Raw genomic sequence first — 17,567 nt, forward strand, 5'->3', positions numbered from 1 at the left:
GCCCTGAGGTGGCTCTCATGGGGGCTGCAAGATCACAGTTCCAGATGGCTCACCTATACCCGTTTTCCCTTTAGGAAACGGAAGGTCACATTCCCTTCTGTCTGAAATACTGGTGTGATGAGATGGAAGTGGAGCAAAACCCAGAAGCCCCCCCCCCCCCCAAAACCAGCCCTGAATCTCCTGTTCCTACCATGAGGATCCAAAGAGGGAATCCATCCAAGAAGCCACACAGCCATTGGCCCCTGCCTAGGTGTTTGAGGGAAGGGTAGCTCTCCAAACCCCCGCAGGCTGGAGTGAGGACAAGAGATGTCTGGACAGTACCCTGATTTCAGAGGAGCTTGAAGTGGCTGGAGGCCCAGGGTGGAGTGCCAGGGCACAGAGAACTGTGTGTGTGTGTGTGTTCCTGTTCCACTCCAGTCCTGGGCATGGTACTTAGCTGGAGAGATTGGAAACCTTTCCAGGCTCCTAGCCAAAATAGGGGCCCTTTCTGGGAAGGAGAGAGCAGCCTGGCCCACAAAATTCCCAGGCAAAAGCTTGGTGGCCAGACTAGACTGGCTGGCACGGGGAGGGCGGCGCAGCTCACTCCTCCTACTTACTCCTCCCGGAGCTTTTCTGGGGCAGGGCTGGGGGCCTTGGTCCCTGCCTTCCGCCTGCTGGGGCTGCCCCCACCCAAAGCCAGCCCCAGCCCCAGGCAGGCCAGGGCCAGGAAGTGGATGCAGAAGTAGATGGAGGACCAGTACCGGAGCGTGTCGCCCATGGAGAGGAGCACGAAGCCCATGCACATGTAGTCATAGGCTCGCATCTTCAGGAACCAGTGCACCCAGTCCCAGGCCTGCTGGCCTCCGGCACTCAGTCGCCCTCGCAGTGCAGACTCCAGACAGCCCTCTGCGGCCAGGCACAGCGGGATGGTCAGGAAGCTTAGGTAGTAGCCAGGGTGGAGGCCGTGCCAATAGGCGCTCAGCAGCATGGTCCAGGCGCTCCTGGGGGAAGGGACTGGGAATCAGGATCCAGAGGCAAGTTTCTAGTCTCAGGAGTCTCGTTTTTTTTTTTTTGTTGTTTTTTCAGTACTGGGGATGGAACTCAGGGGCATTCTACCTCTGAGCGACACCCCCAGCCCTATTTTTTATTCTTTATTTTAAAACAGGGTCTCACTGAGTTGCAAAGGGCCTAAGTAGCTGGGGCTGGTTTCGAACCTGCGCAATCCTCCTGTCTCAGCCTCCCAAATGCTGGGATTACAAGCGTGAGCCACCATGCCAGGCAAAGTCCCAGGAGTCTGGATTCCAGCCCAACTCTTCCCTCAGACCCAGGAGTGCAGGCTCCCCCTTCCTTCCAAGAAGCCAGAATTTCAGAAGCCTATCCTCAGCCAGCTGTGATATCACATATCTATAATTCCAATATTTGGGAGGCTAAGACAGGAGGATCCCAAGTTCATTCAGCCTCACCAACTTAATGAGACATTATTTTGTAATAAAAATAGAGCTGGGTATAGTGGCACACACCTATAATAATCCCAGTACCAGGGGGTTGAGATAGGATTGCAGGTTCAAGGACAGCCTCAGCAAGTAGTGAGATGCTCGGCAACCTAGCGAGACCCCACTACAAAATAAAATAGGGCTGGGGCATAGTATGGAGGTAGAATGCCCTGGGTTCAGAGCATGAACGCACACATGTGCACACACACGCAACAGACACACGAAGGCTATCTCCTTCCCTCCCTGAGTCTCGCACCTCTTTCTCTCCAGATGTAGAAACCCAGGACCATAGCTCCTTGAAACAGGCTCTCATTAGATTGCTAAGAGTCTCACTATATTGCTGAGGCATCCTTGAACCTGCCTCTGCCTCCCAAATACTGGGATTACAGGAATGGCCCATGTCTCCTTTTTTTTTCCTTTTCGATACTGGAGTTGGAACCCAGGGGCATTCTACCTCCAAGCTAAAACCCCAGCCTGAGCTGGGCGTGATGGCGCACCTTTGTAATCCCAGCATTCGGGAAGCTGAGACCGAAGGATCGCGATTTGCGGACAGCCTCAGCTACTTAGTGAGGCCCTCTGCAACTCAGTGAGACCCGGTTTCAAAATAAAGAATGAAAACAGGGCAGGAGCTGTAGCTCGGAGGTCTAATGCCCCTGGGTTCCATCCCCAGACCTGCAAAAATAAAAATAAAAAAAATAAAATAAAACCTCAGCCTGATTTTTTTTTTTTTTTTTAGGTCTGGGGATGGAACCCAGGGGCATTCGACCTCCGAGCTACACCCCCTGCCCTATTTTTTATTCTTTTATTTTGAAACCGAGTCTCACTGAGTTGCAAAGGGCCTCACTAAGTAGCTGAGGCTGCCTGCGAACCACGATCCTTCGGTCTCAGCCTCCGGAATGCTGGGATTACAAGTGTGCGCCACCACACCCGGCTTTCCCAGCCTGATTTTTTATTCTTTATTTTGAAACAGCATCTTACTGAGTTGCAAGGGGCCTCACTCAGTAGCTGAGGCTGTCCATGAACCGTGAACCTATCTCAGCCTCCTAAATGCTGGGATTACAAGTGTGCACCACCACAACTGGCCCCATGTCCGCTTCTTGCTTTAGCGATTCGGGAGTATAATTCCTGACTTGTCTCCCTACGGTGCCCTCCTCCTTTGCAGACTCTGAGGTTTGGTCCTCCCTTTTTTTTTTTTTTTTTTTGGTGATGCTAAGGATTTAACCAAGGGCCTCATACAAGCTAGGAAAGTCCTCTACTACTGAGCTACATCCCCAGACCCTGACAGACTTAGAAATGTACTTCCCTAGTCCCTGAATCCTATGAAGTCAGGCTCTGACCACTCTGCCAAGGAGATCAGAGACCATTCTCTACCTTACCCTCCACCCGGGCTTCTATCAGTGACTTTGGCAGGGCTGGGACCTTGAGGGGGGAGAGGTGTTCTCCTGCCTGTGGGAACATCCCTCTGGCATACCTAAATACGCTGAGTACAAAAATAATCTAATGACAAAATAATACTGACAGACACCCTCTTGGGGGTGTGAGGTAAATAAAAACATGGGAATCCTGTGCATTTTGGATATTAGGGGGCGCTCTGGCCTCCACCATTAGCTGCCAGAGGCATCTCCCAGTGATGACAAAAATGTCTCCTGGAGCTGGAGTGTGCCTCAGTGGCAGCGCGCCTGCCTAGCAAGTGTGAGGCCTTAGGTTCCACCCCCAGGGTTTCCGTCTGTTTCCATACACTGTTGCATGGCTCCTGTGGTGCAGTGCAGTCACCCTCAGTAAGGAACTACTGGCCTAAACCACTGGGTGCCCTGGGCTTTGACCCCACCCTCAGCCCAGAGCTTTCAGCGCCATCTGTACCTGACCACACCCAAGTATCCACTTCTATTCTTTTTTTGGTGGTGGTACTTGGGGTTGAACCCAGGGGTGTCCTACCTTTGAGCCACACCCCAACTCTTATTTTGAAACAAGGTATTAGCTGGGCGTGGTGGTGTGCATCTGTAACCCCAGTACTTGGGAGTCTGAGACAGTAGGATCATAGGTTCAAAGACAGCTTCAGCAACATAGTGAGAGTCTCAGCAACCCAGTGGATTCTATTTCAAAATAAAAAATAAAATAAGGGCCAGGCGTGGTGGCGCATGCTTGTAATACCAGCATTTGGGAGGCTGAGACAGGAGGACTGTGGTTCGCGGACAGCCTCAGCTACTTAGTGAGTCCCTTTGCAACTCAGCAAGACCCTGTTTCAAAATGAAGAGAAAAAAAAATTGGGCTGGGGGTGTAGCTCGAAGGCAGAATGACCCTGGGTTCCATCCCTAGTACTGCTAAATAAATAAGTAAATAGATAATTATAAGGCTGGGATTGTAGCTTAGAGGTAGAATACCTCCAAGTTCAATCCCCAGCATCACAAAAGAAGGAAAGAATGAAAGAGAAGAGATAAAGGAAGGAAAGAGGAGAGAGGAAAAGGGAGAGGCGAGGGTGCATGTGTGTGTGTGTGCGCTCACTAAGTTGTTGAGCCTGGCCTCAAACCTATAGGGGTTTGCCACCACGCCTGGCTAAGTTTTCACTTTTTTTTTTTTTTTTTGCAATACTGCGGATTGAATCCAGGGGTACTCAACCTTTGAGCTACAACTCCAGCCCTATTTTTATTCTTTATTTTGAAACAGGGTCATACACTAAGTTGTGGAGGCCTCACTAAGTAGCTGAGGCTGGCCACAAATCAGTGCTTCTCCTGGCTCAGCCTTCCAAAAGTATTTACTCTGTGTGTGTGTGTGTGTGTGTGTGTGTGTGTGTGTGTGTGTGTTAATGGAAATGGAACCCAGAGGCCTTCTACCTCCAGGCTACAGCCTCAGACCTATTTTATGTTTTATTTGGAAATAAAGTCATGTTTAGTGGCTGAGACTCTCACTAAACTGCTGAGGCTGGCTTTGAACCTGTGATCCTCATGTCTCAACCTCCCACATAATAAGTGTTCATTTCTTTTCTTTTTTTGTACTGGGGATGGAACGCAGGGGCATTCTACCTCCGAGCTATACCCCCAGCCCGATATTTTATTCTTTATTTTGAAATAGTCTCACTGAGTGGAAAGGGTTTCACTGAGTTGCATGGGGCCTTACTAAGTAGCTGAGGCTGGCCGTGAACCGTGATCCTCCCATCTCAGCCTCCCAAATGCTGGGATGACAAGCGTGCGCCACCATGCCCGGCTCTACATGTTTACTTCTAATTCCACCTTCTCCCTGAAGTGCTAGAAATCACAAAACTAGCCCCTATCCAATGACCCCAGCTGGATATGTGATAGTCACCTCAAAGTTCATCATACTAAACCCAGCCTTGCTTCATCATACCCACTCTGGAAACCTCTTGTGGAATGCTCTTCTCTAGAAAAGCCCTCATTAAGAGGGACTATCACAGCATATTCAAATCTCATTCTGTGTCTTGAGGAAGGCCCTGCGATATTCAGCGGGTTACCTATTCTCTCTGAACTTGAGTTTCCTCACCTACAAGATGGGGATGACAGTCCCCAGTTTTTTTTTTTTCTTGTTTTGTTTTGTTTTTGTGGTACTGGGGGTTGAACCCAGGGGTGTTCTACTTCTGAGCTACATCCTCAGTCCTATTTTATTTTTTAATTTTTTGTGGGTCTGGGGATAGAACCCAGGGGCATTCTACCTCCAAGCCACACCCCCAGCCCTATTTTTCATTCTTTATTTTGAAACAGGGTCTCACTGAGTTGCAGAGTGCCTCACTAAGTAGCTGAGGCTGTCCGCGAACCACGATCCTTCCGGTCTCAGCCTCCCGAATGCTGGGATTACAAACATGCGCCACCACGTTCGGCCCTATTTTTTTTTAGTTTGAAACAGGATCTCACTAGCCTGCTGAGGCTGGCTTAGAATTCACAATCCTCCTGTCTCAACTTCCCTAATACTGGGATTACAGGCGTGTGTGTCACCATACTCCGATAAGAGTTTCCACTTTTTTTTTTTTTTGCGGGTCTGGGGATGGAACCCAGGGGCATTCAACCTCTGAGCTACACCCCCTGCCCTATTTTTTATTCTTTATAAGAGAGCCTCAATAAGTAGATGAGGCTGTCCACTAACCTCGATCCTCCAGGTCTCAGCCTCCTGAATGCTGGGATTACAAGTGTGAGCCACCACACCCGGCTGGGTTTCCACTTTTGATGACTGTAAAGATCGTAATGCCTAGCAAGGTCTCTACTCAAGATATATTGGAAGAGGGTTGGTGGCACATGCCTATAAGTCTGAGGTCAGCCTGGGCAACTTCATAAGATCCTGTCTCAAAATAAATAAAAAGGGCTGGGGGTGTAGCTCAGTGGCAGAGCAGCCCTGTGTTCAATGCCCAGTACTGCAATAAATAAATAAAGTAAGGAATGGGGGATAGCTCAGTAGTGGAGCGCCACTAAGTTCAATCTCCAGTACCAAAAGGGAGAGAAAAAAGAAAATATAAGAAGAGGGCAGCCAAGCCGGGCGTGGTGGTGCACGCTTGTAATCCCAGCATTTGGGAGGTTGAGACAGGAGGATTGCGGTTTGCAGACAGCCTCAACTACTTAGTGAGGCCGTCCGCAACTCAGTGAGACCCTGTTTCAAAATAAAGAATAAAAAATTGGGCAGGGGGTGTAGCTCGGAGGTCAAATGCCTCTGGGTTCTATCCCCAGACCTGAAAGAAAAAAAAAAAAAAAAAAAAGAGGGCTGAGGCCAGGTGTGATGGCACACACTTGTGATCCCAGTACTTGGGAGGCTGAGACAGTAGGATCACAGGTTCACTGATAGCCTCAGCTACTTAGTGAGGCCCTCCACAACTTAGTGAGGTCTTGTTTCAAAATAAAGACTAAAAAATAGGGCTGAGGGTGTAGCTCGGAGGTCGAATGCCCCTGGGTTCCATCCTCAGTATGTAAAATAAAATGGGGGCTGTGTTGAGGATGTAGCTCAGTGGGAAAGCATTTGATTAGCAGGCACAAGGCTCTGGATTCTAGCACCCCAAGGAAAAAAGAACTATCCAAAAAAAAAAAAATGAAATATAGCAACAGTGATATAGCAAGCACTCACCTGTCAGGCCTGACATATAAGTACATTTCACACGCTACCACACTTAATCCTCTTATCAAACTATGAAAGAGATCATCCTCATTTAACAGCTGAGGAAACTCAGATGTCAAACTATTCCTGGAGGTTTCTCAGTAATCTGCAGGGCCAAGTTTCTGGAAGGTGTAGCTACCGAGCCCACATGATGCGGAGAGGCTGACCTTAGGCTCAAGAAACTACAATTCCCATGAGCGGCCCAGGTGGGAAAAGGGGGGGGGGCTGAGAGGTACTTCTGCGCTGTCCAGGGCTCCCTCACCTCAGGACGTAGGAGCGAACAGGTGCGCTCTTGTAGATGTACTGTGCCAGCCACCACTGCACCGTCATGTTCCAGTACCGCATGCCATCCCGCACCCGCACGCAGAAGTCTGTGCTGTAGCAGTCGATGTTGCGAACCGTCTCAAAATCATACTCCAGGGAAGCTGCCTCCTCCAGACTGGGGGGTGGAGGATGAGGGTGGGACAGACATGCAGCTCAGCCAGGCCCCTCCTGATGCCTGCTCCTGTCCCAGCCCCAGCTGCTAAGGAGGGGATTCTGGACAGGCAACAGCTCCTGGCTGTCAGACTTGCTAGGGTTGCAGGGGAGGAGACCCCAGAGGGCGCATTTGGGAGAGCCAGGTGGGTGGATAGGACACAGTTCACCAACAGTGGGGGGGGGGGGTCTTCTGGTAACCAGTGGGGCCTACCAAGGCTGCAGAAAACCTTGAGGGGCTATAGTGCTCATGTAGGAGTCCTCTGGCAACCTAGCTCAGTATATTCAGACACACTTCCAAGCAGAGCCCCTTCTGACAGTGTGGCTGCTGTATCCTCTGGCAAGGTGGTCCAGGGTTGCTAGGATGAGGCTCTAAGCCCCAATTCTCAGTGGTCTCTGTTGCTAGGGGGAGGCATTCCTTAGCAACAAGGTCCAGGCTGTTTAGAAAAGCTTCCAAAAAGGGCCTCTTTTCCCTAGCCCCCGTGATTGTTCAAGAAGTGTCACCTCTAGAAACAGTGGCTTGGTCAACTGGCACCAACAGCCCCAGAGGTGGAGAACACCATGGCCCATTTGAATCCTAGTGGCTTCTGATGATGGGAACAGGGCCGTCCTTTAGAAGTGAGGTCTCACACATTTAGAAGAGACTTCAGATTCCTGCTTGACTTTTGGGCATAGGGGAGGTCCTCTAACAGCTGGAGGTCTGCCCATGTTTACTAGGGCAATGATAATAAATTAATGTGTGCCAGGCGTGGTGGTGCACGCTTGTTATCTCAGCATTTGGGAGGCTGAGACAGGAGGATCACGGTTTGAGGACAGCCTCAGCTACTACGCAGTGAAGCCCTGTGGAATTTAGTGAGACCCTGTTTCAAAATAAAGAATAAAAAACAGGGTGTAGCTCAGAGGTCGAATGCCCCTGGGTTCTACCCTCAGTACCGCCAATAAATAAATAAATAGCCAGACATGGTGGCGCACACGTGTAATCCCTGCGCTTGGGAGGCGGAGACAGGAGGACTGCGCAGGTTCAAAGCCAGCTGTGCTGGCTTAAGAGACCCTGTTCCAAATAAAAAGTAAAAAATAGGCTGGGAGTGTAGCCCGGAAGTAGAAGGGTTTCCAGGAACCCCAGTACCACCAAATAAATAAATAAATAAATATAAATAAAAATTAATGTGTGTGTGTGTGTGCCACTGTCCTACAATGGGGTGGCAGTTTGTGACTCCTAGAGAGTGGCACAACCCTAGCCGGGAGTGGCTTCCTAATTCTCATCATTTCAGCTCTATTCCCAGCCCCAGGTGGGAGGCTGACAATGAATCCTTGGAACTGAGGGTTGGCTCATTCCTGGTTGTCATGGGCACCATTCCCCTAGCAACACAGGGACAATAACTCCTTAGCAAAAAGAGAACCCATAGTTACTAGTGTTGTAACTCACCCAGCAGAGAGGTGTGTGGGGACAAGGGTCGCATTACTAGCAACAGGGGTCAATTTGTGTTTTCCACCTCAGGCTGTTGGTGACAGTGACTGAAAACCACTGTATTTCTGGAGGGAACAGTTCCAGTTCCTTGACAACGGGAGGAAGGCTACCTGTAGTTGCTGTGAAAGAGGCCTCCCCCATTGGTAGGGACACCACAGTCAGGGATGCTATTTCCATAGAAACAGAGGGCAACTGAGAGATGCTATGTGGTCAACATCCCACAGGGGTAGGCACTGGCTCCCAGTAACACAGGGGAAGTTCAGGTGGTGCCGGTCTGTAGCCACAAAGAGCAAGACTTCTGGCAAGAAGGGGCAAACTGCAGTTGCAAAGGTCTTGCTTCCCTAGCAACAGAGGAGTTTGGTTGCTAGGGAATCATTTCCCTAGCAACAGAGGTTGACCCACCATTACCAAAGGATGGCATCCTCAGCAACCAGGAATACGGTTCTTGGGGTGACACTTATTTGGCAACACGGGGGTGCATGTGGTTGCTAAGATACTATCTTCCTTTCCCCAGCAAGGGAGGGTGATTCACCATACTGAGGGTCGACAAGCGCTGGAAGAGGGGCAGTCCATAGGTACCAGAAACACTGTGCCCCTACTGACCAGGGGGGGCAGGCGCAGGTTGCGGGTGGGTGACACGCCGCTAACCACAGGTAGTGGCCTTGCCCCCCTGCTACCCGCTCTCCTCCCTGCTAGGGGCAGGGCCAGCCCTTGGTGATGGGGCCTGCTGGGTCTTGGGACGCCTCCCTCCCGCCACCTGACCTGCTGGGGGGTGGGCATTGGAGGGTGGGGCCACCCCCGGCCCGGGCTTTGGCAGCCACGGGGTAGGCCCCGAAGCCCGCGGCAATGCAACCGCACTCGGCGGCAATCCAGGCCACGTAGAAGCGCATGCGGAAGGCGAAGAAGACCGGGATCATGTAGAAGAGGCGGGCGGGCAGCGGGCGGGCGTAGAAGGCGTCCTCGCGCACGGCCTCCAGTGGGAAGAGGTGGGAGGACAGCAGGAAGAGCAGGCCAAAGAGCGGGGCCGGCCAGGCTCGGCGCAGGAGGGGCCGCAGGCTGGGCACGGCCCCCGGGAAGGGCTGCTCCAGCCAATCCAGGTAGGTGCGGTAGCGGAAGAACGGGCCTGTGGAGGTGGGGAGGGGGCAGGTGGTCAGCCTCCGGGCCTGTGCGACACGGGGAAGGTGGGCAGAGCTCAAGTCTGGGGGTGGGTAGGTGCGGAGACAAGGGTGGGCAGAGATGGGGCCTAGGAGCCAAAGACAGGGAGGGCTCAAAGAGAAAGAGGGACAGAAAATTACACAGAGGGACAAGCACCCTGGGGATGGGGGTTGACTCTGAGACAGACGGGGGGCACACAGACAAGACCTGGATAGGGCGTCACAGAGAACAGAGTGGTGCTGGAGAGAAGCGGGGGACCCGCGGAGGAATCCCTGGGGCTGGTGGGCAACCCAGAGTGGTTCCCCAGGAACTTGAGGAAACCCCTGTAGGCCTCTCCAACAGGAAGAGCCCTCTAGTAGTTCACGCCATAGCGCCCTCTGGCCACTGAGCCGACTTGGGCTGCAGATGGGGATACTGGGTGGGAAACAGGAAAACTTGGGAGGGTTTTTTTTTGGGGGGGGTACTGGGGTTCCTGGAAGCCCTTCTACCTCCGGGCTACACTCCCAGACCTATTTTTATATATTTTTTAAAATTTGGAACACAGGGTCTCTTAAGCCAGCAAGGCTGGCTCCGAACCAGCGCGATCCTCCTGTCTCTGCCTCCCAAGGACGGGGATTACAAGCGTGGGCCACCACGCCTGGCTGGTTTTTTTTTTTTTTTTTTTTTTTTTTAAACTTGGGATTGAATGCAGGGCATTCTACCTTTGAGCTACACCTCTAGCTTTATTTGTTTATTTATTTGTTTATTTATTTATTTATTTACGTGGTACTGGGGATTGAACCCTGGGGCATTCTACCTCTGAGCTACACTTCCAGCCCGCCTATCTATCTATCTATCTATCGTAGGGCTGGAAAAAAAAAATATATATATATAATTTTAGAGTCAGGCATGGTGATACATGCTTGTAATCCCAGCATTTGAGAGGCTGAGACAGGAGGATGGAGGATTGCAGAAAGCCTGAGGTACTTAGTGAGGTCCTGTTTCAAAATAAAGAATAAAAAATCAGGCAGGGGATGTAGCTCGGAGGTAGAATGCCCCTGGGTTCCATCCCCAGTACCACAAAATAAATAAATAAATAAAATTTTAAGCAAGGTCTCAGTAAGTTGCAGAGGGCCTAAGTTGCTGAGGCTGACCTCGAACCTACGATCCTCCTGTCTCAGCCTCTCAAGTACTGGGATCACAAGTCTGTGCTGCCATGCCCAGCTTTATTTCTTGAGATAGGGTCTTACTAGGTTGCTGAGTCTAGCTATGTTGTTGAGGCTGTCCTGGAACCTGTGATACTCCTATCTCAGTCTCCCAAGTACTGGGATAATGCATCACCCTGTCAGTCTTTTGAGATTTGATGGTGGGTGGTCCAGGGAGTGGCAGTGGAATTAACAGAGAAAACAAACAGGTGTTGAAAATCCTCCAGATTCAGACCACAGGTGTATGACTTGAATTACAAAAAAATGTCGGAAGCCAGCTGGGGGTGGTGGTGCACACTTGTAATCCCAGCATTTGGGAGGCTGAGACAGGAGGATCAAGGTTCATGGACAGCCTCAGCTATTTAGTGAGGCCCTTTGCAAATCAGTGAGACTCTGTTTCAAAATAAAGAATAAAAAATCAGGCTGGAGGTGTAGCTTGGAGGTAGAATGCCCCTGGATTCCATCCTCAGTACCGGAAGAAAAAAAAATGTCCAGAGGAGGCACATCTATAAAGACAGGTCAATCAGTGGTGTGCAACAGTGGTGATAATCAGGTATGGTGGTACACACCTGTAATCACAGTAACTTGGAGGCTGAGACAGGAGGAACACAGGTTCAAGGTCAACCTCAGCAACATATGGAGAATATCAGCAACCTAGTGAAACAAAAATAAACCAGTCATAGTGGCGCATGCTTGTAATCCCACTACTTGGGAGGCTGAGACAGAATTGCCGGTTTCTGGCCAGCCTTAGCTACTTAGCGAGGTCCTCTGCAACTCAGGAAGAACCTGTTTCAAAAATAAAGGTTAATACATATGCCGGGCATGGTGGCGCACGCTTGTAATCACAGCATTTGGGAGGCTGAGATAGAAGGATCGTGGTTTGAGGACAGCCTTAGCTACTACTTAGTTAGGCCCTTTGCAACTCAGTGAGACCCTGTTTCAGAAAAAAAAAAAAAAAAAAAAAAAAAAGGCCTGGGGGGTATGGATCAGAGGTATGATGCCCCTGAGTTTAATCCCCAGTATAAGAACCACCACCACCACCACCACCACCACCACCACCAGCTTGGGGATAGAATTCTCCTGGGTTCAATCCCCAGTACTACAAACAACAACAACAACAACAAAATAAAATAAAATAAAAAGCCAGGCAAGATGGCATACACCTGTAATCCCTGTACTTGGGAGGATCACAGGTTCAAGGCCGGCCTCTGCAAGTAGGGAGACTCTCATCAACTTAGCAAGACCCTGTCTCAAAAGAAAAATAAAATACAGCTAGGGGTGTAGCTTGGAATGTAGCCCAAAGGCATTCTACCTCTGAGCTACACCCCCAGCCCTATTTTTTATTCTGTACTTTGAAACAGGGTCTCAACTGAGTTGCAATGGGCCTAAGTAGCCGAGGCTGTCCACAATCCTCCCGTCTCAGCCTCCAAGTGCTGAGATTACAAGTGTGCGCCACCACGCCCAGCTATTCTTTATTCTGAAACAGGGTCTAAGTTGTGGGGGTCTCACTAAGTAGCTGAGGCTGGCAGCAAACCTGTGATTCTCCTGTTTCAGCCTCCCAAGTACTAGGATTGTCGACAAGCGTGTGCCACTACCACACCTGGCTTAGGGACTCTCTGGAGATGAAATTTGTTCTGCAAATAGCTACTTAGTGGCTGCCGTTCTGCAACTGTCTGGATACACTAAGAGCCAGTTGTGGGCAAGAATACTTAATACTTGAATAAGGGGCTGGCTACACTTTCCAGGTGATAAAAACATTCATGAAAAATATTTTCAGAAACTGAAAATGGTCTTTAGGCTATGAATATTTGCAACCTGGATGAGAGAAACACCATGCGTACCCATACCCATCTCTTTTGTCCCTCCTTTCAGCTCCCAATAAGCTAAGAGGAGCCGAGTGAGGAATCATTCAATTCAGGCTGAGAACAGTCGGTGTGTACAGGGATGGTCTCTGGTCCCAAGGGAGAGTCAGACACAAACTGGACACAGGATAGTAGGTGAAGAGATGGAAGCAGCCCAGGGCAAGGTAAATACACGGCACACGCAGACAGCTGAACAGAGGTGGAGAGGGTGGACCCACTCACCTGTCATGATTCCCACATAGCAGTAGCTGTAGCTGAGCGTTTCCATCAAGGAAGGCACTTCAGGTAGCAGCCCCAGGGTGGGCTCCTTGCTGAAGCCTGTGGCCATTTCCTTCCTCTGGGCCAGGTGCAGGTCCTGGACTTCACTGGCCAGACTTACCAGCTGGAGGAAGGAGCAGGCCGGCCATCAGCCCCTGAGAGCCCTTCTCAGGTCATCTGCCTGAAGGCCCCCCTCTCAGCAGCGAGGCAGCCTGGGATGGGGAGTCCTAGTGCTCATGAATCCAGAGCGGTGGGGGATACCTCTAGCTGGGGCTGATCCCCACGACTCGGTCCTGGCCCTCATCATCCTTCTCCGTGTTTGATCCAGTCAGTAGCTTTAAATACCATCCTCGTGCTGAGGACACCAAACTCCACCCCCAGTCTGGATCTCTCTTTGAACCCCAGACCTATCCTGCAAGCTGCCTACTGCAGTTTTAACTTGAATGTCTCCTGGGCACCTCAAATTTAAAACTTGTGAGATGGCACACGCTATTACAAACTCACCAGAGTAGATCTTCTAGACTCTCCCCTGGGAGAAAGACCACCACCATCCAAGTAATTGCTCATGCCACAAACCACCCTCAGCCCCCAGACTCAATCCCCCAGGTATCTCTCTCTCTCTCTCTCCTCTCCGTCTGTCTGTCTGTCTCTTTCTCTTTGGCAGTACTGGGGATGGAACCCAGGGACATTCTACCTCCGAGCCACACCCCCAGCCCTATTTTTAATTCTTTATTTTCAAATAGGCTCTCACTGAGTTGCAAAGGGCCTCACTAAATAGCTGAGGCTGACCATCAACTGTGATCCTCCTGTCTCAGCCTCCGAAATGCCCCTGAGGTCTCGAGTCTGTTCTCTTCTTTCTGCCTCCACTGCAGGGCTGAGATTGTCTCAGCTGCCCTTCTGGGTCTCTCCTAGTTCCACTCAGGACTGCATCTACTCCCAGGGGGGTGTCTTCTAGCTACCCACTGGGAGATGGAGGAAGGCAGGAGAGCAAGTCCAGAGTTCTTCTCAGGTTGAGATCGCAACCCTTTATAGATGATGTAGGTGGTCTATATAGCCCTTTTTCCTTCTAGGTTCCATGACATGCCCCTGTCCCTGCCCCCTGGGTCCAGTGTTAGTGACAGCACCCTGCTCCTGGTCCAGGGTTCCTGCACTTTTTCCTCCTCTCCATCCTGACCCCAGTGCTGCCAATAAAGAGCCCTCAAATTATCCTCAAAGCTGGATGTGGTGGCACTTCCTGTGACCCCAGTACTTGGAAGGCTGATTACAGATTCAAGGACAGCCTCATCAAAATAGCAAGATCCTGTTTCAAAAACAAAAACTAAGAAAAGGGCTAAGGTAGAGGTAAAATACCCCTGGGTTCAAGCCCCAGTATTTAAAAAAAAAAAAATCCTGAAAGTGGTGTTTGACTGTAAGGACTCTGATTCAGTTACCTACAATTGGCATCTTATATCAAACAGCCACTGTTAGTCACCTGGACTTTGAAAAAGGAACCCATCTCATCTCACCTTGCCCTGTTCAACTTCAGTTCTCCTTGCAGCATTCAGGATAAAAAAAAAATTTTTTTTTTTTTTGGTGGTACTAGGGATTTAAATAAACAGGGGCTTTCTACCTCTGAGCCACATCTCCAGCCCCCTTCCTCCTTTTTTTTTTTTTTTAAACAGTTTAGCTAAGTTGCTGAGGTAGGTACCACTAAATTGCTGAGGTTGGCCTCGAATCTGTAATTCTCCTGCAGGATCAAATTTCTTCTTCTTCTTCTTCTTCTTCTTCTTCTTCTTCTTCTTCTTCTTCTTCTTCTTCTTCTTCTTCTTCTTCTTCTTCTCTTCCTCCTCCTCCTCTTTCTTCTTTTTCTTCTCCTTTTTTTTTTTTTTTTGTGGTACTGGAGATGGAACCCAGGGACATTCTACATCTGAGCTACACCCCCAGCCCTATTCTTTTTAGATGAAACAGAGTCTCACTGAGTTGCAGAGGGCCTCACTCAGTAGCTGAGGCTGTCTGCAAACCGTGATCCTCCTGTCTCAGCCTCCCGAATGCTGGGATGACAAGCATGCGCCACCACGCCTGGCTAGGATTAAATATTTTTAAGCATGTAAATCTGGCTGCATCCCCTCTCCTGGCAACAAACCCAAAACCCTCTTCCAGTGCACCTTGGTCCCCTAGAGGAGGAAGTCCAAACTCCTTCCTGTGGCCAACAAGCTGCATGTGGCTAGCCCTTGCTGTATATTTCCCTGTGTTCTGCAGAAAGTTGGTGTGGCTGGGCCAGGTCAGTGGCACCCAGCCTGCTCCTTTCTGCATGTGCTGGTCCCTACAAATCCTGAAGTGCTCTTTTTCCAACTCTTTACTCAGCTGATTCCTGCCCATCCTTGCGCTCCAGATGAGAGCACAGATGCTAGAAAGACTCATTCTCAACTTGGCATGTCTATTCTGTTCACAGGTATGTCGCCGGAACTCAGCACATAGTGGGAACTCATGGCTTTGTAGGCCTGGGAGTCTGTTTCCACCCACCCTCCCAGGTGATTAAGAACCAGACCTGGCCATCCCAGTTTTGTGCCCTTGGCGAGAATCTTCTCCCCAGAGTTGGACTTCCTCCTTTGCAGAGTGGCTTGCTACAGAGACCCACGGAGGGCAGGTTGGCAAATTTGGCAAAGCTTACTCCACGCGCCCAACAGCTTCCCTTGTTAAAGGGCTGGAGCTAGCTCCTTACCCCAAATGAGCAGAAGTGAAGATCTGCTCAAGTGCCAGCAAGAGGTGAGCCCTATACCCAGAGAGATGTGAAATCCTACCCCAGGGTGTGTGTGAGAGATAAACCCCCACCCTGCTCCCACGGGAATGAGTGGGAGGAGGAGGAGGTGAAGCCTGGAGGGTAACACAGCCCCAAGTCTGACCTTCAGTGTCAACAGCAGCTGGACGGCATTGGTGAAGGGCGTGGGAGTGGGCAGGCCCAGCAGGCTGAGGGCTCGGAAGAAGAGGAGATAGGAGAAGGTCCAGGCAAGAGCCAGGGCGTGACAGGAGCTGGGGTGGGGGAGAGAAGAGAAGTCACTGTGGAGCAAGGACCTGGACCTCTGCCTCCCCTTCCCTCCCCAGAATCTAGCTACAAGTCCTCCCCCACCTCTCCTGCCCAGACAGAAAACAGGAGTGCAGAGAAAAAAACAGAGGATGGGAGGCAGGGACAAGAGGAGGTGGCACAGGGAAACGCACAGCCACAGAGGACGATGGAGAGGGGTTAAAGAGGGTGCAGAATGAAGGTCTTTCTTTCTTTCTTTCTTTCTTTTGGTACTGGGGTTCCTGGAAGCCCTTCTACCTCCAGGCTACACTCCCAGACCTATTTTTATATTTTTATTTGGAAACAGGGTCTCTTAAGCCAGCGAGGCTGGCTTCGAACCTGCGCGATCCTCCTGTCTCCGCCTCCCAAGCGTGGGGATTACAAGTGTGTGCCACCACGCCCGGCTTGAAGATCTTTCGTTCTTCATTTTTTCTTCATCACTGAGACCCAGAGCTCAAGGTGGGGGAGGGGGAGGGGAGAACAAGTGACTATGAACTATGGCAGGGCCAGCCATGATATGACATGAACATACAGAACTGGGGAGAATGCACAGGGACAAAGTGCAGAACCAGGCAAGACAGGAAAGAGAACAGATGAGACAGAGGAGGAAAAATAAAAGAGAAACAAGAGATATCCAAAAGAGGAGACAGAAGCTGAGAAGGACCCAAAGAGGAAACAGGTTGCTTCCTTCTCTTCTCCCTCCCCCCATCAGTCCTCACCAGGGCTGGGCCTGAATGAGGGCCCAGGTCCCCAGGATGGTGATCAAAGAATGCAGGCTGTGGGGGCCGCAGGTGAACAAGGTGAGCCCGAGCCCTACAGCTGCTGCCCCCCATCTCTTCAGCCCAGGCCCTGCAGAGAAAAGAGACAGCGTAAGCCTGGAATCTTCCAAAAGGGTCCCCCCCCTCGGGCTCCCCCCTCATTTTCCACTGGGGAGGGAACCTGACTCACCAGCTTTCTTAAAGAGGAAGCCGATCGGGATGGAGATAAGAAGAACCACTAGATATGTCCATTCTTCAGGCGACATGGTCTGGGGGAGGGACAAAGGCCAGGCAGGGGCCTGTAGTGAGAACCCAGGAGTCGGTGTCCCCCCCCTCCCCGCCCTATCCCCTACCTTTTTTTTTAGTACCCAAGAAACCAGGCCTGAGCGCTCTCCTAGAAGAACCACGGAATCCAACTACTCACCCACTCCATTTAAGACACCCCTCCTTGGACAACCCCCCCCCCCGCGTCCTGGCCCCTTCCTTTCTAAGAGTTCCGAAATCCTGACATCCCACTCCCTCTGTCTCGAGGACCCAGGAACCCAGACCCCCTAACGCTTCTCTTTCGAGTGTACCCGGAGCATCCCGGGCCTCCAGCCCCCACCTCTCCAGAAGCTCCGGGCCGCTCCTACTTCGATCACAAGAGGCAATGCTGCCCGTGTTCGGGCCCCAGCCGGGCGCAGCCCAGAGACGCCCTGGTAGAGCTACAGGCGGTTACGCCACAGCGCCCGGCCGCGCTCCGGCGCTGTCCCCGCACCAGACACCACGCAGCGCTCAGCCCGGCCCACCTGAGCCGCCCCAGCTCCGG

General features: G+C 51.1%; 1 protein-coding gene across 2 annotated transcripts; it reads right to left on the reverse strand.

Moving 5' to 3' along the window:
• Window positions 1-592: 592 nt before the first annotated feature.
• On the reverse strand, window positions 593-17,025 carry MBOAT7 (membrane bound acylglycerophosphatidylinositol O-acyltransferase MBOAT7; the record flags this gene model as incomplete). Of its 2 annotated transcripts, XM_080702774.1 has the most annotated exons (7): window positions 593-980; window positions 6,823-6,999; window positions 9,265-9,625; window positions 12,926-13,085; window positions 15,844-15,970; window positions 16,721-16,850; window positions 16,950-17,025. In XM_080702774.1, the coding sequence occupies 7 exons, from the start codon at window positions 17,023-17,025 to the stop codon at window positions 593-595; spliced, it is 1,419 nt and encodes a 472-aa protein (XP_080558900.1). The 2 variants fall into 2 exon arrangements, with proteins under 2 accessions (XP_080558900.1, XP_080558901.1); XM_080702775.1 differs by lacking the exons at window positions 15,844-15,970; window positions 16,950-17,025 and having other exon boundaries at window positions 16,721-16,834.
• Between the last annotated feature and the right edge of the window lie 542 nt (window positions 17,026-17,567).

The sequence above is a fragment of the Muscardinus avellanarius genome (genome assembly GCF_963383645.1).
Source record: "Muscardinus avellanarius genome assembly, chromosome: 10".
Lineage (NCBI taxonomy): Eukaryota > Metazoa > Chordata > Mammalia > Rodentia > Gliridae > Muscardinus > Muscardinus avellanarius.